Raw genomic sequence first — 23175 nt, 5'->3', positions numbered from 1 at the left:
CTACATCCAACTCACAGGTTTATCATTACTTTGAGAATAAAGATTATTAATTGAATCCTTTTAGAAGGGAAGATATGGTCATTTGTTCTGGGAATGTCATTTTCGAGCCTGAGACCTGAAAAACAGGCTCAGGGCTTAAGAGGTTAAATGGAAAAGTCTAAGAAGCAAAGCAGCAGTGTTTCCCTTTTTTACTCTCTTTTTTCTGTTGTACCTTCAATAACACATTTTTGTGAGTAACTGGTTATATTTGATTTAAATACTTACCTGGAATAGTAAGGAATAGAAAGCTGTAAAATAATCGCAATGCTAATCCCATTAGCTTGTCTGTGGATTTTTCAATGTTAAGTTAGCATTTTGCTAACAGCAGCTGTAGTCTGTAATGCACTGTAATCTCACAAATCTTTTTATATTTATGTCATTTACCTAATTAATTATTAATGATTCATTGCTTGTTATTGTGACAACACGAGTCAAACTCACCAAAAATGTATATATTTGTGTTTTTAATTCTGTATTTCATTAAAGACACTAAGCTAAGGAGCTAAGTGCTACCAGCTAATCAAACAGCTAGTCCCCTTGGAAGATGGCTGCTTGCACATGTGCAGTTCAGCCAAGTGTGTGTGGAGAATGGAATGTGTGTGTGGGATGCTGTACCTGCCTTGGCCAGTAGAGGCCGATACTGAATTACCTCCTGTTAGCACACTTATACACACCAAGTCAGTAAAAGTGATTTTTGGGGACAACCCTGAAACCTTCACAGGGCATAGTTCTGACCTTCATTTTAATGAATATGAGGTAACATTTGTGGGGTCCAGGGTTTTGGACCCCACAACAAATGTGGACACACACACACACACACACACTGAACGTCTCTACCACACACACACACACACACACACACACACACACACACACACACACACACACACACACACACACACACACACACACACACACACACACACACACACACACACACACACACACACACACACACACACACACACACACACACACACACACACACACATCCAATGTCACTATTCCCATGACTGCCCCACCACCCACCCCCCTATCCTACTTCACACACATGGTCACACACACATTATCCATGAGCCATTTCACATAACTGAATCAAGCCGAGGGATGTGAGACTTCCTACTTGTTGTTAGTGTGTGTGTGTGTGTGTGTGTGTGTGTGTGTGTGTGTGTGTGTGTGTGTGTGTGTGAACCCCCTGATTCTGTGTGAATGAGGCCATTAAAGTGCTGCTTTTCTTTCTTTCTGTTTTCTGTCATCCCTCTCAGACAAACCTGAATACCCCCCTACACAAACACACTTATTCACATTTACATGTACATAGACTCCTGCATTGACTAACATTTAGCTTATTGGGTTTTATTCGACATGTATTTAGTTTTCTTCATCTGCCTTACTTGCACATTGAACTGCCACATAATCCGCACAATTTTATTTCTACTTTGTTTAAAGGTAGGGTAGGTAAATTTGAGAAACCGGCTCGAGATCGCTAGAATTTGAAAATACACAGCCGGAAAAAATCTGCCACTTCCTTACAGAGCCCCTCCTCCAACACACACGAACGTGCACATGACCAATGAGGGCACGAGATAAGTTTGTGCACAGATGGAAGGCTGACAGGCAGGTAGGCCATCCAGTTATTTTAGCCGGGCCGGCTAAAATGATTGGTCGTACTTTTTACAGTACTACGGCTTCCACAGATGACATTTTGTTATGGATATTTTGTCAAAGCACTTCAGATATTCATTGCTATCGGGATGTTAAGAGCATTCCATGGATTTTTCTCAAACTTACCTACCCCACCTTTAATTTAGCACTCCTATTATTGCTTTAAATTTGTTTGATTGTTTTATGTGTTATATATATTTATGTTGCATTGTTGGAGGAGCCTGGGACTTCAGATTTTCATTGCCATATCTACAGTGTAGCTACTGTGCTAATGACAATGAAGCCTTTGAATCTCGAATCTTTAATTTAACCAGGCTTTGTGTTATTCTCTTGCAGCGCGGAAAAGGGTTTGCTAGCTCCTTTCGTGTGGACATACCGGAGACCGCGTGACTTTGCACAATCGCTCCCCGATGACTGAGGCTACAGTAAAAGTGTTCAACCCATTTCGCCCTCCTCGCCCTCGACCCTCCTCACCCTGCAGCGAACATTGAAAATCACACTCGACTTCACACAAAATGAGAAACCAACACCCTGCTGGAATTCCTAAGAGCACTGCCGGGCTTTGGAGCACCCTACTCCAGGGTTTAGGAGACGGTGGTCCATGGGGAGGGGGAGGGGTGCTGATAGCCTTACATGGAGGAGCCTAATGTCTCAGCGGGACTGAGAAATGGACAGAGGAGGAAGGACAGCGATGGCGGAGAGATAAAACTGGACTCTGATCTCTCCGTCCTTTTCCAATCTGCGTGTGCCTGTTTACAGCACTGATGTATACATCTACGAGGAAAATAGAACCACTCCAAGATGACATGTGTACTGACAGACTAATCAAAGGAGAGCCACTCAGAAAACCGCCACTGAGCCCTTTAGGCGTTTGTACTCAAAGAGTGACGCCAAATTGTACAGGAGAATCTTTGTGCATTTCAAAATGCAATACCACTGTTTTAGATTTTTCTATTCTGTTCGTGTGGTCAGGTGTCTCTATTCAGATCTACTTCAAACTTTGTAAGAAAAGATTGTGGGCAGGATATATTTTGATTTGTGTTTCTTTTTTCTGTCCTTTTCACTTTTTGGCTTTGTTTTTTCCTTCACATCGTAGGCTTGGACAAAGTTCCTACACTTTTCTGATTCTGAGGCGTCAAGTAGTTTCTATCATGTGTGAGAAGTGTTTACTGTACTATTTTAAAGTTTCAAGCTGAATATAAAACTCTATATATAAATCTCTCTATATCTTCTTGTTCTGAAGGCGTGCTATCCGTTTGCTGGGTTCCACATTCTGGTTCAGGTCTGACTCTTGTTGTTTTACCGGGGGGGGGGGGGGGGTTGCAGAGACACAGAACAGCCTTAGCAGATGTAAGCTCAATTTCATTTTTGTTTTCCACTTTAGGATATTGATACAGATCATGTCTATAAATAAAAATGAGGTAATCATTTAGATTGAAAACCATGGTAATTTTGTGTCATTGTAACCAAAACGTTAAGAGTCCATTTATAAAGAAACACAACAACAACAGGGCCAGATGCAAAAGTTGTTGTACACAATTCAGTGGAATCGAGTATACACACACTTTTTTCTCACAAAAACACCAATATGCCAACAATAAACAGAAAAATTGTGAAAAGGACCGTCGTATGTGTTTTTATTTTGGTATTAGAGAAAGTCAGAGTTGACCTGATTATTGGAATTCTATTTCCTTTTATTTTTCATGGGTCAACAGTCATGGCCTTATACCCCCGAACAAACTGTGTCCCAAAGCTTTAGATTCAGTGTCACAATTTGCTTTAAGTGAACTGATTACTTGGTAATTCCTCTGGGAAATGTAATTAGTGTACCAACAAGGACAGGTCATCAAAACCTGATTGTATGCCACTCCTGCTTTAAAATGTAAAAAAATGACACAGTAGTTCTCTGGACCACTGTAGGCACTCGAAAGAACATGAAGGGCAACAGAAACAATATATACATGCACATAATGCAGCTGGTGCTCTTGGCACATTACCAAATGTGTTTAGAGGGATTTAAATGAGCTGCTAATCAATTTACAGATAACATCAGTAGTAGAGGTGGAAGACGTATTCAGACATGTTGGAGTAAAGTTTCTCTCAAATGCTCGCACTGATTAACTCTCAATAACAATTAAATCTGTGCAGGAATGAGTACAGTCGGTAGATATGAGGCAGATTGTGCGCATGACAAACCACCGGGTGATGTTGCAGTGCTCTGCAGCGTTTACCTCTCCACAGAGACACACATATGGACTTATATTACAGGCCCAGACCGTCTTTCGGGTTATGGCCGGCAAAGCTTTCAATGCTGTAAACCTTTAAACAAATTGATATTTTATTTGTAACCTTGCAGCAGGTTTTAGTTTTCCGTACAAGGTAGCATAAATAAAAACTCTTAATTATCTCCATCAGTGGCACCAACGTGTATTGATTAAGCTGAGTGATAAAAGCCTTTCCGCAGATTAGTGTCAGCATGAAATGAGCACTTGTGATTACTTCCTCTAAAACATGACCCCAATGTGTTCCGAATGTAATTACAATTCAAGAAGAAAATAATCTTTGTTGTCCTTCACTGTCTCCTCTGCCCAGTGCACACAATCTGTAATCCACTCACTCCTTTTTACAGCAGTCGTGGAGATTTAGAGATGTTGTTGTGTGTTTTTATCAGCCTGTAATCCGAGGTAGATTATGGTATCTACCAGAGGTGGGAGTAAGTCCTACATGTGCAAGTCATGAGCAAGTCTCAAGTCTTGACCTACAAGTATCAAGCAAGTCCCAAGTCACTGTGGTGAGAGTCAAGCAAGTCAAGTCAAGTCATTGCTCAGGTCAAGTCAAGTCAAGTCAAGTCATACGAAATTCTGATGAATAAACCCAGTTTCCGCATTTAAATCAGTTAAAAGACAGTGGTTATGAAAATGGATTTAACCCACACTATGATCTTCATTACATACACAGTTAATCATTTGAAATCTAATTTAGACCGATGACAATCATATTAACCCTAGAACTGCAGACAATATAGCTCGGACTCAGTCAAAAAGTCTGTTCAAAAAGGCAGAATTCCAGGTAAGAAAATCATATATGGCATTTGCCATTACACATATTTAATTTACATTTCTGTTAACACTAGAACCGTCAACAGCATCAGCACCTACATAGATATCATTTTCAAATCATTTAATTTGTTCCTCTTCATAATTTCCTTATAAACTAAGTAGGACGATTTACAACTCAGTTAATTGGGTTCATTTAGAAATTGCTTCAGTTTATCATCATAACAGATCAAAAAGTTCAGATTCATTTTACAATAAATCAAGGAATGATGCACTTCTACAAACAAAAACAACATAATTAAAACATTTATACAAACTACTAAAAGTAGATGAACTACATTATTCAAAAGTGTACAGTAACTTCTGATAATAACACAGGGGAAATAAACGAGGCATCTCTTTTCCTCTCTCTCTCTCCCTCTCCTGACAGCCCGTCAGTATCAGGGTTAGTCAAAATGAATCCCTTGGAGGTTCTAGTGTTCATTTACCGTTTTGTCTTCTCTTTGCAATGCTTCATCGATTTGAAACCAAGTCTAACGTAGCTTAAACTTAACGTTAGCTTTCTAGCTAACACAACACATTCACGCACCTTTCTCTGTGGGTTTTTTTTGTAGTGACGAATGAAGTTGGATGTTGTGGTGGTCGTGTCACTGATCTTTATGCTGCAGACCCTGCATACCGCTGTTCTCTTCTTATTAGCGTCATCGACAACATAATCCTTGAATCCAAACTTCACTATTTGTGGAGTAACGCTAGCCGCTGCCATGTTAACTGACACTCCTGCCGTCTAGTGGGTTGCCAGGTTTGCGCGCACGGCGCTATAATCACCCAATCACGTTTTTCGAAAAAACTAAACGTAATATCTCACTACAAAAACAAACGCAAATATTTAATTTTAAACAGACAAGTCCTTTCAAGTCATCTGTCTCAAGATTAAGTCAAGTCTCAAGTCATGAATACCAAGTCAAAGTCAAGTCAAGTCTTTTATCAATGTTAGTCAAGCAAGTCTCAAGTCAAAAAATATGCGACTCGAGTCTGACTCGAGTCAAGTCATGTGACTCGAGTCCCCACCTCTGGTATCTACAGATGGTGATGAACCAACACCACATTGGAGTTCAGAAAGACATGCTTAATCATCTGTAGACCTGTCTAATCTTACAGTGCACACTGAATATTCATCGATTTGATGGTTTCACACTATAAATATTACCAGCAAACAGAAAGGAAGGGGAGTAAAAAGCATGTCTGTTCATAGAGAATCCCACTGTGATGTTAAATATAGGAAATGAACAGTGGCAGGGTGAACTATGGGCCCTTTTGTTGCTGCGTAATGAGGCCACAGCTATCGGAGCAGCGCCGTTTAGATTGAGGACAAAAGTTGAGCGGAGAGCATGTGCAGTATAATCATATCTATTTTCCTGCTAAATGAAAGCTATTATATTTGACCTCCACTGGACACTAATCTCTTTCATAAACCAAAAAAGTTTTAATTTCCACATGCATTTTTGCACACATATGAGGAAAACCAATAGAGGATAATGAAAAATAATTTAAGAACAAAAAAAGAGACTTACAATTCCCTAAACAAACGAGAGGATTTGGAGAGAGACGGACGGTAAAGGAGACAGTTTCTCTTTCTATTTCCGGTGAGTTGGGTAAGGCAGAGTGGGGGGTAAATGTGATAGCGAGTTTCAAAGTCACTCACTTGACAAAGGCAAAGCCGATTATAGAAGGCTAAACTTTTTCATGTCGGAGCTCTCCTCTTTTGCAGATGCCGTGAGACACACAAAGAGTCATGGTGATGAATTCCCCTCGGTCAGTGTGGAGGGAAATAAAGCCTCAGGCGGGTGTCCATGGTCCGCGTGAAGGTTGATTATGGGCTCCTCAGATGTGGATGAATGGGAGATGGACTTTGAACAAATCTCAAAAAGAAAAACCGGTCAGGAGAGACACAGAGCAGCAAACTGTGTGATGCTGCTCTGGCACATTCTGGAAAAATATAGGACTTTGGGAAATACAATATAAAGTTCCTCCTGAAATCCACTGTCATTGACTTGCAAAAAATAAATGCAACACACACAGACACACACAAAAGATAAAAACTACAATCAATTACCATGGTTACACTATGTTTTATCAATTTTGCACATACATGATCAGGATGTGCAAAGGTGCAAAGAAAATGAGTGAAATGTCCGAATGAGGAGCAGAGAAAATGGAGAACGTACACATTATCATATGTATCAAATCACAAGGCAGTCAAACAGTGAGTTAGAAGACATCCCTGCAACAGAGCAGAATAGGTTCTGAACATCCTGTCCGGCAGGGTCTCAGTCAGTAGGGGTTTGGACTGGGAGCCATAAGGTCGCTTGTTCAAGTCCCCGAACAGACCGAAAAATGGAGCGTGGACTGGTACTTGGAGTAAGGAACAATGCACCGGACAGAGATGATTGATTATCAGATTTGGTGCTGAAGACTTCATTGATGAGCGCCATGAGTGTGAGGAAGGCTGACCCCGCCCTCACCTGCTTTCTATTTTTTATTTTTTTAAGTGTAGGGTAAATGCATTAATTTTTAAATAGATTCCTTTGGATTATGTGTTATTTTCTAACATTTATCTAATAATTAATGTTAATAATTATTATTTAAAAATAATATTAAATATAATATCAGTTCTCTTTTGTACTTGTTCATGTTTATTACCTTTGCCGAATAAGTTAAAGTTAGTATTAATCAAATTTAAAAACTACCATAACTAGTAGTTCACACACACACACACACACACACACACACACACACACACACACACACACACACACACACACACACACACACACACACACACACACACACACACACACACACACACACACACACACACACACACACACACACACACACACACACACACACACACACACTCGGCTGACCCTGTGTGTTCCGGCTGGCCCGGCTTGCCCTGTCTGCAATGGCTCCAGCCAACATACCCTCAGGGGGGAGAGTGTGGGAGGGCAGGGGGTCGGGAGAGCAGTGCCACAGCATGTAGGCTGCTCAGTGTCACAGTGATTACGCACGCACGCACGCACGCACGCACGCACACACACACACACACACACACACACACACACATAAGACTATGTTGATAATGTAGAACTTGATGCACAAGGTTTGGATATAGTACATTTTTTCATTGTGCAGCATTATGTTTATCCTTATATGTATGTATTTACATACACTGAGGATAAAAGCAATAACAATGTTCTTGCCAAGAAATCTACTTTTTTGGATCACTACTTTCACACCTAACTTGTGTTTGGCAGCACATAACACACTTTACACTAGATCTGCCAACATTCCAATCCCCTTAGAACCAGCAGATGGAGTGTGGCAGCATTTTTACCCCCTACACAACAGTACCAGCACTTGCAAAGAGGACATTTCGTTAAGCATTCAGTTGATAATTGTGGTAGCGGGGTGTGGTTAGACAACGGCTGCTGGAGTGATGGGAGTGGCTGGGCATTCTCTGCTTGACGGGAGACTGCACTTCAATGAAAGATCACCTGACTTGAAATATCATCATGTCAATCCAAGCTGTCTAAAATGTTCTACCAAGTCCAGGTCACATGTCTGGGGCAAAAGTGTAACCCGTTCCCGTCTTAGTGGTTCTGTAAGAGCATCCTTGGAACACCTTCTTAGAAGCTGCCCAAAAACCCTTGGAGACTGGTGCTATCACTCCATGAACAAATGCTGAAGGCAATCACTGAGAGCATCGAGACACAGGCTGGGGTCCAATCAATCTTGTGATGGTGTATGATGTTGAAAGAACTGAAACACCCATGCTTCAGAGCATGAGGGAATAAAATGAAAGAAATCCCATTTTACAGATTGATTTTACATGAATCTCTGTAACAAATCAAATTGGCTCATTAACAGCTTCTCAGAGGTTTTACACAAACATCTTAATTCAAGATCTGACTACTATTTGTTCCAGTCATTGATTGCATTCTATTGTCTTCCATGACCTTGTTTTTGATACATTTCATGGATTGGCAGGTGTGAGCTGAAGCTGACAACCATGTCTCCTAAAAATAACAATCTGAGTTTCCTTGGGCAAGAAACTGAACAAACAATTGCATGTTAGCCTGCTGCCGTTGTGATGGAAACTTCTGAAGCAATGGAGACAGGACTCAGAGAGACAAGAGAGAGCAGGAACTTTGATGGCAAACACTGATGGTTTATTTGGAGCTTCAGTCAGAGAATTCACAAGACATGTGCTGCGCCACACAGCAGATGCCCAACCAATTCTGAAGATCTCTACCCCAGACCCATGTATTTAGCTGGTTCTGAGATTAAAAAATCAACATGCTGCATAACAAGATACAACAGGCAAAGCACAATAACAGGGAACAGGGAGACAAAACACTGAGAGCACAGCAGCCAAGGCTACAGGTGCCTGAGCTCAGTGAGGTCATTACAAACTGATACACTGGGTCAAAGTTATGGGCCTTTCCCCAACAGCCGTCAGTTTGTGGGTGTGTGTGTTAAATTAAAGCATTCATTTTTTGTCGAACTAGATGATGGCATTCAAATTATACATTAGACATGTTGCAAAAATGTTGCGGGTCTGACCGTCAGATGCGGCCGAAGATGCGCCGATGAAGATGGCCGCATCGTCTTTGTGCTCCTCTCCAACTTTGCCCATTTTCGTATTTTGTACATATTTATTTTACTTTTGCCGTTTTACTTTTAACATGGTTCGCAACATGCTAGCCGACCGCACCTACTCTGCCATACAATATAGCAGAGAGGAACTTCTTCAATTGCGAAACTTCGTGGACAATAATAACCCTCCGACAGACAATGGAGATGTGCCATGGCTACCTGTTGCTGTTCTACCAGAGAGACGCAAGAAGAAGACAAAGCGTGGGTGCCGGGCCGGGCTGCTGGTCAGACTGAGGAAACGAGAGAATCGACCCCCTCTTCCGAGTATACTTCTGGCTAATGTTCAATCCATTGAAAATAAGCTAGATGAACTCAGAAGCCGGATTGCTTTTCAACGGGACATTAAGAACTGTAACGTGTTAATTCTCACTGAGACTTGGCTCAACCCCGCTATCCCGGACTGCGCCATTGTTCCTGACGGATTCTCTATTTTTCGTCAGGACCGTACTGCTAACTCGGGGGAAAGTAAGGGACTCGGTGTGTGTGTAATGACTAATAAAAACTGGTGCACAGATGTGAAGATTATTTCTTCGGACTGTTCCGCTCATCTAGAGCATCTCATGATCACATGCCGGGCTTTTCACTTGCCGAGGGAATTCACATCTGTTGTGATAACAGCAGTGTATATCCCGCCGTAGTCGCTCGCCGACAACAACACGGCACTCGATCAGGTCCACAGACGACGCCATAGCCCTCACCATCCACACTGCCCTCTCACACCTGGACCCGAAGAACAGGAACACATATGTGAGAATGCTGTTCATTGACTACAGTTCAGCATTCAATACCATTGTGCCCTCCAACCTGGCCATCAAGCTCAGAGACCTCGGGCAGCGCCCTCTGTGACTGGATCCTGAACTTCTTGACGGGCAGACCCCAGGCAGTGCGGGTGGGAAACATCACATCCTCCACCCTGATTCTCAACACCGGTGCCCCTCAAGGCTGCGTGCTCAGCCCTCTCCTCTACTCCCTGTTCACTCACGACTGCGTGGCCACACACAGCTCCAACACCATCGTGAAGTTTGCTGACGACACGACCGTCATCGGCCAGATCACAAACGATGACGAGACGGCGTACAGAGAGGAGGTCGAAAACCTGACATCTTGGTGCCAGGATAACAACCTCCATCTCAACGTCAGCAAAACAAAGGAGCTGATTGTGGATTACAGGAAGCAGCAAGGAGAGGGACACGCCCCCATCGCCATCAATGGGACTACGGTGGAGAGAGTCAGCAGCTTCAGGTTCCTTGGGGTCCACATCACTGAGGACCTGACATGGTCTCTTCACACCACCACCATCACCAAGAAAGCTCGACAGCGGCTCTTCTTCCTCCGCAGGCTGAGGAGGTTCAAAATGGACTCCAGGATACTCTGCAACTTCTACAGGTGCACGATAGAGAGTATCCTGACTGGCTGCATCACGGCCTGGTACGGCAGCTGCACCGACCTCAATCGGAAGGCTTTACAGAGGGTGGTGAAAACTGCACAGCACATCACCAGGACGGAGCTGCCATCCATGGAGGACCTTTACTCCCAGCGGCTCAGGAAGAAATCACTACGGATTATCAAAGACCCCCATCACCCCAGCCACAAACTGTTCTTTCTGTTGCCGTCTGGCAGACGTTACCGCAGCATCCTGGCAAAGACAAGAAGATTCGGAGACAGTTGCTTCCAGTGAGACTGTTAAACAATTGAACTGTTGAAACAACAATTGAACTGTTGAAACAACTTCAAAACATTCATCTGCTACTCAGTAATATGTATCTAATATCTAATATATATCATTCCAATAACTTGTATATAGACTCGTACTGCACTATTCCACATCATCACTTTATTTTATAACTATTTTTAGGGCCTGAGCACGAAGTGTGCGAAGACCTATTGAAATCGTGCTCGCTATTATTCTTATTTTACCGGGTCTGCGGTTTAAACCTGTTTTTGAGGGGGTTCCCACACTGTTGACGTAGCGACATTTGGCAACGCCGCCAGGACGGGTGAAAAATGTTACATTCTGGATTCCATGGTTGCAAAATTTCCGACATGCTCTCTAGCGCCACCTGTGAAAATTCAGTTTTAGAAAAATTTACATACATTTGCCGCGTAACTCGGATGGACCTGAAATTTTGCACACTTATCCGGGCGGAGCAGCCCTACATATTATCCTCTCATATCCCTAAGCTCCGCCTACTTTGATTTTTTTTAAATTAGCATAATGTGAAAAACAGTGAAATATTAACTATAATTTCAATTTTTTGCTTTTCAACACCAAACTTAGTGTACAGCATCAGTGGAGGGTCACACACACTACCGTAGAACATGAGCACGACGTGTGGAAAAATGTGCCCGACATCAATCGCAACGTATTAGCAAAAAGGTGTGGCTTAGACATAAATGCTCCTAATTCATCCGCAATGTATCCAAATATCACAGATTTCGGTGGAAAGGTTCAGTCTGTCTTGGGGAATAGGCACAAAAAAGCATGTTCATTTCGGACAATAGGGGGCGCCAAAAGCACAACAAATTTATACCTGAAGATCCGATAGACGAAATAAATATATTTTGTCATACACATACTGGCAGGATGAGTATCAACTGAGATTTAAAGGGGCGCAACCAATGACGGAAGTGGGCGTGACCTATTCAGCTTTATGCGAAATCGAAGGGTTAAAAACCATTACCGACCCATAAGTAGCGGGAAAATACAGTTACGGCCTTTAAACTCGGAACACACGTCACAGCCCACGGCCTCCTCCAGACTGTCCAAAAACATCGTGCGTTTTTGCAAATACGGCTCAGTAGCGTAGTGACATATAGTTTCTTTGAGCGACCCGAGTCTTGGCACAGACATGCCTCATGGAATTGCCGACATATTTCAAAATGGCTTCCATTAGCCCCTCCCCCCATAAAGTCGGCCATTTTGGAAAATGTGCGTTTTAGGCGCTTTTGCAAACAATTGTCGTAGGGAAATGATCGGAAAAATTCCAATCCAGCACAAGTTCAGCCCATATCCAATGTGATGCTAAATTAAGAAACGCATTGTCGACCGCTCACACAGGGTGCTCGTAAGCTAACGGAGAATGTGGCATGTTCGACGATTTAAATAGCAGAAATTCGCTAAAATGACCTTCGGACGTGAAACTTGGGACAGACGTCACAGCCCAGGACCTTTTCCAGAATGTACAATAAAATCGTGCGTTTTGTGAAATCAGCTCAGTAGCGCCCCCTATTGTGCGGTAGTCACATATAGTTTCTCCCAGCGACCCGAGTCTTGGCGCAGACATGCCTCATGGAATTGTCGACATATTTCAAAATGGCTTCCATTAGCCCCTCCCCCCAAAAAGTCGGCCATTTTGGAAAATGTGCGTTTTAAGCGTGTTTTTGCGAACTCCTCCTAGGGAAATGATCGGAAAAATTCAATTCCAGCACAAGTTCAGCCCATATCCAATGTGATGCTAAATTGCGTATGAATAGTCGACCGCTCAAACGGGGTGCTCGTAAGCTAACGGAGAATGTGCCATGTTCGACGATTTCAATGGCACAAATTCCCTAAAATGAGCTTCGGACGTGAAACTTGGGACACCCGTCACCGCCCACGACCTTTTCCAGACTGTACAATCAAATTGTGCGTTTTGTGAAATCAGCTCAGTAGCGCCCCCTATTGTGCGGTATTCACATATAGTTTCTCCCAACTACCCGAATGTTGGCACAGACGTTCCTCATGGAATTGCGGACATATTTCAAAATGGCTTCCATTAGCCCCTCCCCCCAAAAACTCGGCCATTTTGGAAAATGTGCGTTTTAAGCGCGTTTTTGCGAACTCCTCCTAGGGAAATGATCGGAAAAATTCAATTCCAGCACAAGTTCAGCCCATATCCAATGTGATGCTAAATTGCGTATGAATAGTCGACCGCTCAAACGGGGTGCTCGTAAGCTAACGGAGAATGTGCCATGTTCGACGATTTCAATGGCACAAATTCGCTAAAATGAGCTTCGGACGTGAAACTTGGGACACACGTCACCGCCCACCACCTTTTCCAGAATGTACAATAAAATCGTGCGTTTGGTGAAATCAGCTCAGTAGCGCCCCCTATTGTGCGGTATTCACATATAGTTTCTCCCAACTACCCGAATGTTGGCACAGACGTTCCTCATGGAATTGCGGACATATTTCCAAATGGCTTCCATTAGCCCCGCCCCCCAGAAAGTTGGCCATTTTGAGAAGTGGCCGTTATTCATGCATTTTAACCACATTTTTGCTCACACCTCCTAGGGAAATGATCGGGAAAATTCCAGTCCAGGACACGTTCAGCCCATATCCAACATCATGCTAAATGGCGAATAAAATAGTTGCTAGTTGAATCGGGGCGGACGTTAGCTAACAGAGAATGTACCATTTTGGACGAGGATTAGGGTTAGGGTTAGGGTTAGGGGTTACTCCAAACTACTCGCATATAGTTTTCCCGATATTCACCACCCGCTGTATACACATTGCTATTATCATGGCACACATTTTTCAAAAGCCGTATCATTAGCCCCGCCCCCCAGAAAAATGGCAATTTGGAAAGATGGCCGTTTTTCATGCATTTTCTGCACATTTTTGCACACTGCTCTCAGGGAAATGATCGGACAAATTCCAGTCAAGGACAAATTATGCCCATATCCAACATCATGCTGAATTGGGAATGAAGTAGTTGCTAGCTCAATCGGGGCGGTCGTAAGCTAACAGAGAAGATACCATTTTTGACCATTTACACTATTTGGTTTCATGCAAAATATCAACTGTTTATTTGTGTGGAGGAAACTTCTGTGTAGTAATGCATGGAGTCACCGACTCAGGAAGGAGACACGGTGAGAGTTGGAGCTTTGATGTCAAACACTGATGGGTTTATTCAGAGTATTCGGCCGGAGGATTCACATCACAAATCAAAGAGTCAGAGGTTCTGACCACACGGTAGAGTTGCCACGTCAATTCTGAAGAACCTCTCTCTATGCTAGACCTTTTAACAGGTTCACAGAGAGAAATCAACATCTCTGAAGGAGTAGACTAAACACTGAATCATCTGCGTCCGACGCTCATGGCCTCAAGGATTTCACATCCTAGAGCCCACAAACACCGATAAAGAAGTGCCTCAGTGTTCTCACAACAATTACCCTACGTGCCAGTCAAGTTGACCGGTCTCACACTGGTGACAACAACACATATGGCACCAAGGCCTTTCCTTAACCTGTTCCACTCTGAGCCTGTTTTTCAGGTCTCAGGCTCGAAAATGACATTCCCAGAACAAATGACCATATCTTCCCTTCTAAAAGGGTTAAATTAATAATCTTTTCTCAAAGTAATGATAAACCTGTGAGTTGGATGTAGAAGTGTCAGAATCAATATAAATGTTTTTTATTTTAAAGAAAATTCAGATTTTACATAGTAAAAAACTGTAAATTATAGTGTCCGTCCAAAAATTATTTTTTACAGATAGTGAAAACTACCCTTGGATGATGGGTTAGTAGACTAAAAGCTTTAGGAATCCAAAGTACAACATATAATAAGTACCCTGTATCAAGATTGATGCAAAACAAGTGAAATTTGACCTTTTTAGAGAGATTTAGCCAAAAACTGGGCCATCTGGGGTCATTTGGGTGGATTTGACCTATCTCTGGCCCCCCTTGCTCGATCTGGTTGGTTGACATACCCTTGTGACCGTTAGAGCCAATAGAATCGAAGGAGGATACCTACATAGACACACATTGTAAAGAAAAAATGTTGCCGCTTCGCGTGTGGAAAGCGAAACTAAACTGGAGGAATGTCTCCTTCTGGAGTTTGGAAACTAAAACGCAGTTGTATTGCTTATGGATTATCAGAAATAATTTCAAAGAAGGCACAGACACATAGGATGAACCTATGGATTAACTGCAGCATCGTTTTTTTATCGTTTTAATGCCATTGAAGACCACTTTTGACCAAGGTAAGCCATATTTATATGTTTAGCTTCTTGGCTCCACATGTGATGATGTACGCTTTCGTTGATAGCGTCGCGAATGTTTATCACTGAGTGTTGAGGTGGGCACCGTTAGATTCAGTGTCTCCAGGACACCAAAAAATAGTGTTTGGTTGTGCATCTAGGATAAGTAATAAGGGAGTTCTGAGTGAGTTTATGTGTCTTTGTCGGTCCCGTTTTTTCGATCGAGGCTAATTCAGAGGCTGAGTGCTAGCATTGTGGGTTTTTTTTGAAAAAAAAAATTAAAAAGATCAGTTAGCTGAGTTTCTTCCCGTTACATGGATATAACACATTCATAGTTTTATTCAATATTAAGATTCCTTAGACGTTGTTTCCTGCAAATGACGCGTTTATCCGTCCGGTACCGGGGGGAAGGCGTGAAACAGGTTAAAGGAAATAACACATGTCAGAGTAAAAGGTTAGATATCTAGAAGAATTATTCCTTAACAATTTGGAGATGTCTACTAAAGCATACAAATACAGTGTGTAATGTCGGCCTGTTACTTATATTACTGAGTGATATATATTATACGCACTCTTCTGCTTTCTGCACTGGCCTCGGCAGCTGTTGTCGCTGTAAATGTCGGCTCACAATTAAAGCAGTTGAATTAAAAATATACATGGCCTAATATCCAGAGGAGATGCGTTTCTTGAGTAAATAAACGGTAAAGGCCAGAAAGTCTGCACAACCCACTGCACCACGCGTCACAGTTACTGCTCCTCCAGACAGCCTCGGCGATAATCGATCCTCGACGAGCCTTTACAGAAATTCCGTTTCCTTCCAGGCGGCGCGCCCACATCCGTTTCCGGGTCGCTGCCGGAGGACCTGGGACTCCGGGCCGCAAACGTTTGACAAACGGCTCATTTCGGCGGACTCGCGCGCGTCCGCCGGACGCCGGGACGACCGGCGACACTCCCCTGCGGGCGCTCGGAGGCGAAGGCCCGCCCACAACTGCGTGCACGTCTGTGACCGCAGTTTTAATTCTTTTTGTATTGCTCTTGCTATCTGTATTGTTATTATGTTATTATGTTGCATTGTTGGAGAAGCCTGTGACATAAGATTTTCAACAACATAATTGCTCTGTAGCTATGTCAGTTTGACAATAAAGAACCTTGAACCTTGAACCTTGTCATGACCTGCTTTTTCAAACATCAGAACAACATGTACTGTATATGCCATGCCACGCTCTGGGGGGAACGGGGGGGGAACTCAACCTGATATAGTAGTAGAGAGGAAGCCAGTATTAGCGTTTATGGAGCCTGTGAGTTAACAAAATCTGTTTAATGTTACTGCAAATTAAGCACGTCTCAACCTGTGCTTCTGTGGTTCATGTGTGTGTAAACAGTGACTTTACTGTACTTTGATGATGCTTTTAGTGTAAATATTGTCTTCATTTTAAATTTTAACATGTTTGCTTCTTTCTTTGTCTTTGTATGCACCATATTAAGCTTGTTGTGGCTTCCTTCCTTGTCTTTCCATCAAGCCACTTGACGCCTTAAACAGACAGTTCTAACTCGTTTCTTTCCTTTAAATTACTCACAGTTTTGCTTGGCCTCCGATGGTTTAGATGATGTTGCGATGTGTTTGCTCAAAATAAAATAACAAACTTGTGCACATGCAACAAAGAAAATAGGCCTTTACAATATTCAAAAGAAATAGGCAAAACTCAAATAAAATAACAAACAACTTAGGTATTCTTTCTTTCTTGATAATGCTTATAACTTCATAACTTATAGGGTACTTATACGATTTGTATGTACGTGTAGTAAGATTACGGTTAAAAACTGTTCCTCGACGGTGTCTCTCAACAGGTTGCCCATCACTGTGGCTTTTAGCGCAGGCGCCGTGGGAATTGTAGTCCTTTATAGTGCGTTGACTACAGACGTCACAATTAGGTGGCCTTTCTTATAAATCAAAATACTGGCTCTAACAAAGCTAATTCCACGTATGTGTAAACCTACTTGTTAACCTCTTAAGCACGGCGGTCCCCCCATTGGACCCCTCCCACCGTTTTTTTTTCGAGATAATGTCTCAGGGCTTCTTAACATTTATGAAACTATTAATGTGTAGCACCAGATTAACTGGAAGAATCTCAGCTAACTGAAGATATGAACAATTTTTACCAAAACAAAACACAAGTCTCATAAGAAGCGTCTAAATGACCCCTGAGCGAAAAAATTCTAACGCACTGCGGCACACAATTCAAGATAAAGATACCCTTATTACTTATCGTAGCTGCACATACAATATATCCGATTAAAGCTGAGACTCCACAGATTATTTAGGTATAGTATCATCACTGAGCGATCCGAACTTGCGACAGGGGAAGCAAACACAGACATCACAACACGTACCTTTACGGAGCTTTTACGGCAGATCGTCTCACCGTAGCTGTCAATTAGGTCAAAAGACGTGTTCAATGCCATTAAAACGAAAAAAAATGCTACAACTGTTGATCCATAGGTTGATAATGTACCTGTGCCTTTGAAAAAAGTATTTATAATCCATAATTCCATTTTTTATGTAAAAATCGGAGCGGAAAAGTTAGCTGCTAATGGTAGCCACCAGAGTGTATGCAGCTTCCGGTTTTGGTAACGCGTCACTCTCACTCCTTATTTGTTGACGTTTTGGTGTGTATATAACTTTCCCTCGATTCCATTGGCTCTAGCGGTTATAAAGAGATTTCATTCATCAAAATCGAGCAAGGGGGGCCAGAGATAGGTCAAATCCACCCAAATGACCCCAGAAGTGGGGGTTTTTGGCTAAATCTCTCTAAAAAGGTCAAATGTCACTTGTTTTGCATCAATCTTGATACAGGGTACTTATTATATGTTGTACTTTGGATTCCTAAAGCTTTTAGTCTACTAACCCATCATCCAAGGGTAGTTTTCACTATAAGTACAAAATAATTTTTGGACGGACACTATAATTTACAGTTTTTTACTATGTAAAATCTGAATTTTCTTTAAAATAAAAAACATCTATATTGATTCTGACTTTTCTACATCCAACTCACAGGTTTATCATTACTTTGAGAATAAAGATTATTAATTTAACCCTTTTAGAAGGGAAGATATGGTCATTTGTTCTGGGAATGTCATTTTCGAGCCTGAGACCTGAAAAACAGGCTCAGGGCTTAAGAGGTTAATAAAACCGATTCTGATGTAGCAGTCGAATTGTAAAAACTATTATAGTGTCTGGGACCTTTATTTATCTCAATGACAGCTAGATGCATAGCGTTGTTCCTGATGAATGCAAACTCAACACTTCTTCAAGTTTGCCTGTTGTCCTCATGAATCTTTCTCTTTTAAAAGAAAATGCTCTTTAGTTATATTTTGTCTGTATTAATTAGTGATGTTAACATTGTGTCAATGAACCTGCACAGGTGTTCCACACATTCCGATCCTCCTGTCCCTGGTAGGCTTTTACTGTTTAAAGCTCCCATGTCATGCTTTTCCGGTTATTACCCGTCCCCTTGTGTGTTATGAAGGTTTTTATGCATGTAAACGGTGTGCAGAGTCAAAACCCTGAAAGTACACCCTGTAGCGAGTAAAACTCTAACACAGAAAATACCTCCCCAAAACGCCTCGTTGGAGATACGTCACTGCCCATTTGATTCTTCCGGGTACCGCCTGATGTCATGCGGTACCCGGAACGAAATGGACCAATCCCGAAGAGCTATGGCCACACCAGCAGCGGCGTGTTCCTCCAGAGGTTCGAAGAACCGGCATTTCACAGACGAAAGCTTCCAAAACATTGCCCAGTTTGAGGCCGGATATGCACAGCTTGTTTGGACCGTTTGGAGCAGGGGAAGATCCGGGTACACAACCTGTAAGTTTGCATTGTTATTTGTGTATTTATCAAACAAGACTGTTTAAATGTGTAAACTGTGTTGGACTGCTAAGCCATTGACACAGTGCTAACTGTGCTAACTAAGTTGCTAGAGTTTCCATATATCAACTCTAATATCAGCAGATGGCCTTGCATACATGTATCTCATAGCAGGAGACTGTCTGCATTCACATACAAAATACCTATTGACAGTATACTCCGGGTGATTTGCCGTGCGGTCAGTCGCGAAACGTAATTACATTATAGCTGGCGTAGCGTGTATGCAACCGATCTAACACACGGAGCTAGAGCTAGAGCTAGCTTTGGTCGGAAAAACATTGTTGTGATGCTACGTTGCTAGCGTTTAAATATATCAACTACAATGTCAGCAGATGGCCTTACATGTTTGTCATGGTAGGAGAATGTCTGCAGTCACACACACGGAATACTCATACAGTATACTCCGGGTGATTTACCGTACATTGTGACAGTACATATACTGCATGTATAGCTACGAGGCTAGCTGTATGCTAGCGCAAAACAATGTATTCATGACCGTTACAATGTATGACCGAACGTAGCAGACTACCCGTATAACATTGCAATTATAAACACGTTATTGCTAGCCTAATATGAACCACTAGCTTTTGTTCATAGTAGTTTTATTACTCTACATTATAGTTGCCGTTCCTCCGAGCTAACGTTAGCTACCAAGGTAAACAAAGCTAGGTTAGCATATTAGCTGACAAGCTGTTCATTAGATTGATTAGATAGATCCACACTCGGAAGGCCACAACGGAAAGACAAGGAGACATACACGAGTTTACAAAACCATGGCACATTTATTGTGGTAAATGCAGAGATACGTGGTCAGGGAAGAGGATTGCTGTGCTGCTTGGAGGGAGAGAGAGGCTGCCGTGTGACTCCCGGCAGCTGGCTAGCACCTCGGCTCCGGCCAGGTGTCCGTGATCGCGCTGATTAGCCTCTTCAGCTCCACCCCATCGTAAGACAAAGGCCCTGGGGCCGTCACACTCTTCTATAACAACAGTTAAAAATATATATATATGTATATAAAATATACGCCATGATAAGACTGATGTTCGGCTGAGAGCAGCCGTTTAGACATGGGCGCAGCCTCTCTGGTGGTTGACTAATCAGAACAGAGTGGCCGAGCTGACCAATCGGAGCACACTAGGCTCACAGGGAGGGGGGGGCAAGAGCTCCAACGAGTCGTTTAGTGGAGAAAGTGAATACTGCTGAATACACATGCTTGACAGAGATGCTGTATGCGAAACCAATGTGAGTTTGGAAAATTGCACAGTATAAATCTATTTTAGTATACCTCAACAATGTAATTATGATCAGTGGAAATGGCCATGACATGGGCCCTTTAAAGCTTACCTATTATGCTATATTTGAACAACATATTATAGGGCCATATCTATACAAAACATGATTCTGAAGTGTTTTGCTCAAAATACCAATCAGATCACCCATTGTAGCATGCCTCATACCCCTCTATTTCAGCCCTGTTACTAAAGTGCTGATTCTGGGTCTGGCCCTTTAAATGTAACCGAGCTGCTGCTGGCCACGCCCCTTTGGAGCTGCAGCTGGCCACGCCCCTTTGGAGCGTCCACATGCAAGCAGTGAGCTCTCACAGTCGCAGGAATGAATGAGGCCCCGCCTCCCACGCTGTATCCAGTTCTTATTATACATCCATCCGGTTCCCTCGACAAAAAAGCAATGGGATTTCTCCATAGGATTTTGGAAAATAGCTCGAAATAAGGTCTGTGGAAAACGAACCTGTTAGATAAATGCACGTTTTGTTCAGCCGGATAATATCCACATGTCTACCCTACTTTTATAATTTTCGAATCATAAATCTAATCGATAGATTTATGATCGATAGATTTATGATTAGCATAAGTTCGTTCATGATGGCTCATGTCAGTGATGGTGATGACTAGGGTTGGGAACCGAAACTCGGTTCCAGATGAGAACCGATAAGAAAATGCCGGGTACCCATACAAAATACACAATTTCGGTTCTGCTTAACGGTTCCTAAACACGGTAGACCCTGTATTCCACCGGGTCCGTCTGCGCCGCAGCGTCGCGGCGCCGCTGTGACCCGGTGGAAGACAGGGTAAGGGTGGACTGGCCATCTGTGTGTTCTGGAGAATCATAGAACGGCCGGTCGTCAGCGGCACCGCCCTTCATTTTTTAAAACGGCATCATGTAAGTTGCGCTGACAGGCGACAGAGGTCTACAGTTGCCCCGCAGCGAGGCTCCCCCCGCCCTCCCGTAGACAGTTCACGAGCTCAGTCACTTCATCACACCAAAGATGGGTCGCGGTAAACGCTCTAAAGTGAGGCTCCACTACACTAAAAAAGAAAAAGACAAGGCACAGTGTAATGCCTGTTAATAGCTTGCCACAGGCATAGCTCAGTTCAAATAAAGCACAGCTATTGTGCAATACATTTGTATTGCATGTATATTTTTTATTTGTAAAAATGTCAGTTAAAGCTTAAAAGAATAAAGATATTTTTGTTATCTAAACGTTTGACCTCTTTCTTTTATAATTTTGGAATCGAAACGGGGAATCGATAAGAACCGGAATCGATAAGCAGAACCGGAATCGGAATCGGAATCGATACATTTCAAACGATACCCATCCCTAGTGATGACATTGTTGCGAAATTATTAACCGAGTCATTTTCAAGATTGAGTTACAATGATAAACTGGAGTGGCAAAGGATCAGCTGATCCGCCATCAAGTTCTTCATCCAAAAGGACAGGAGGATGGACTTTGTGTTTAAGTGAATTGATCATCAAAGGTAGGCCTGAGTCATTTTCAATGTGGGCCGCCGTGCCGACTTCATTCATTTGTAATTGTTACTTGGCTGTGGGTGCCCTGTCATGATAGGTGTTTACATGGTGTTGTTCTGTGTGGTAGAGGGTCGCTGTCATTGATGCGTGTTGCACCCCGGGCCGTTGTTTTGATATTCCGCTGAAGTATACAGTGTGACCATAGACTTAAAGGCTGTGACGTAATAACTCTTCTTTTTTTCGAGTGAGGAGGGGGTCAGAGGGCCTAGGTATAAAAGTCACGGCTCGCCACTGGCAAATACAGACCTGTTCAAACATTAAAACATCTAGCGAACAAAGTATTGACATTCTAGCTTAGAAATAGGGTTGCAGCAGAAGAAGAGCCAGAGGCCGGATAAAGGATTGGGACTTAAAAGATACACAACAATACAAATATGAAGGTGAGTCCTCCCCTGCTGCTCTCACACCATTTAACTGGACAAATGGTTTAAAGCAGTGGTTCCCAAACGTTTACAGTCCGGCCCCCCTTGGGTAATTGGAAATATTTACAATCCCATAGTCCCGAGGTATAAAAAAACTCACGCATTAAAATGCAAGAACACTCAATAATTTACAAAAGCAGGATATATATAAAAAAAGAGATGATGTACATAGTGCAAATGGGAGTGCAAAATTGTCCATAGCAGCGTAAAAGTGACTGGTGCTGGATTTTTGTGTCTGCGTGTGTGGGGGGGTGTTAAAGTCACGGTCCAGTGGGGGCAGGGTGGAGAGGTGAGAGAGGGGAGAGGTGGGAGGTGGGAGGGGGGGGGGGGGAGAGAGTTAAGCCTGGTGGACGAAGCTGTTTTTCCGTCTGGTGGTGCTCGACCTCAGGCTGCGGAACCTCCTCCCTGAAGGCAGGAGGGTGAAGAGGCAGTTGGAGGGATGGAAGGGGTCACCCACAATGCTGAGTGCTTTGCGGGTGAAGCGGGTATTATAAATGTTCAAGAGTGATGGGAGTGAAGCACCGACGATCCTCTCAGCAGTGTTCACGATGCGCTGC

At 42.8% G+C, this 23175-nt stretch overlaps 1 protein-coding gene across 2 annotated transcripts in view; it reads left to right on the top strand.

Moving 5' to 3' along the window:
- The window catches only part of pcdh10b (protocadherin 10b), a 36250-nt gene extending 33263 nt beyond the window's left edge, over positions 1-2987 (top strand). For both annotated transcript variants that reach the window (XM_034133720.1, XM_034133719.1), the window contains exon 5: positions 2041-2987. In XM_034133720.1, coding sequence (XP_033989611.1) covers positions 2041-2094 — 54 coding nt within the window. In that variant the 3' untranslated portion in view covers positions 2095-2987. The remainder of the gene's footprint in view (positions 1-2040) is intronic.
- The last annotated feature ends 20188 nt before the right edge of the window (positions 2988-23175 follow it).

The sequence above is a fragment of the Trematomus bernacchii genome, unplaced genomic scaffold, assembly GCF_902827165.1.
Source record: "Trematomus bernacchii unplaced genomic scaffold, fTreBer1.1, whole genome shotgun sequence".
Taxonomy (NCBI): Eukaryota; Metazoa; Chordata; class Actinopteri; order Perciformes; family Nototheniidae; genus Trematomus; species Trematomus bernacchii.
Note: the sequence above shows the minus strand (reverse complement) of the source record. Positions and strands in the feature narration are given on the sequence as shown.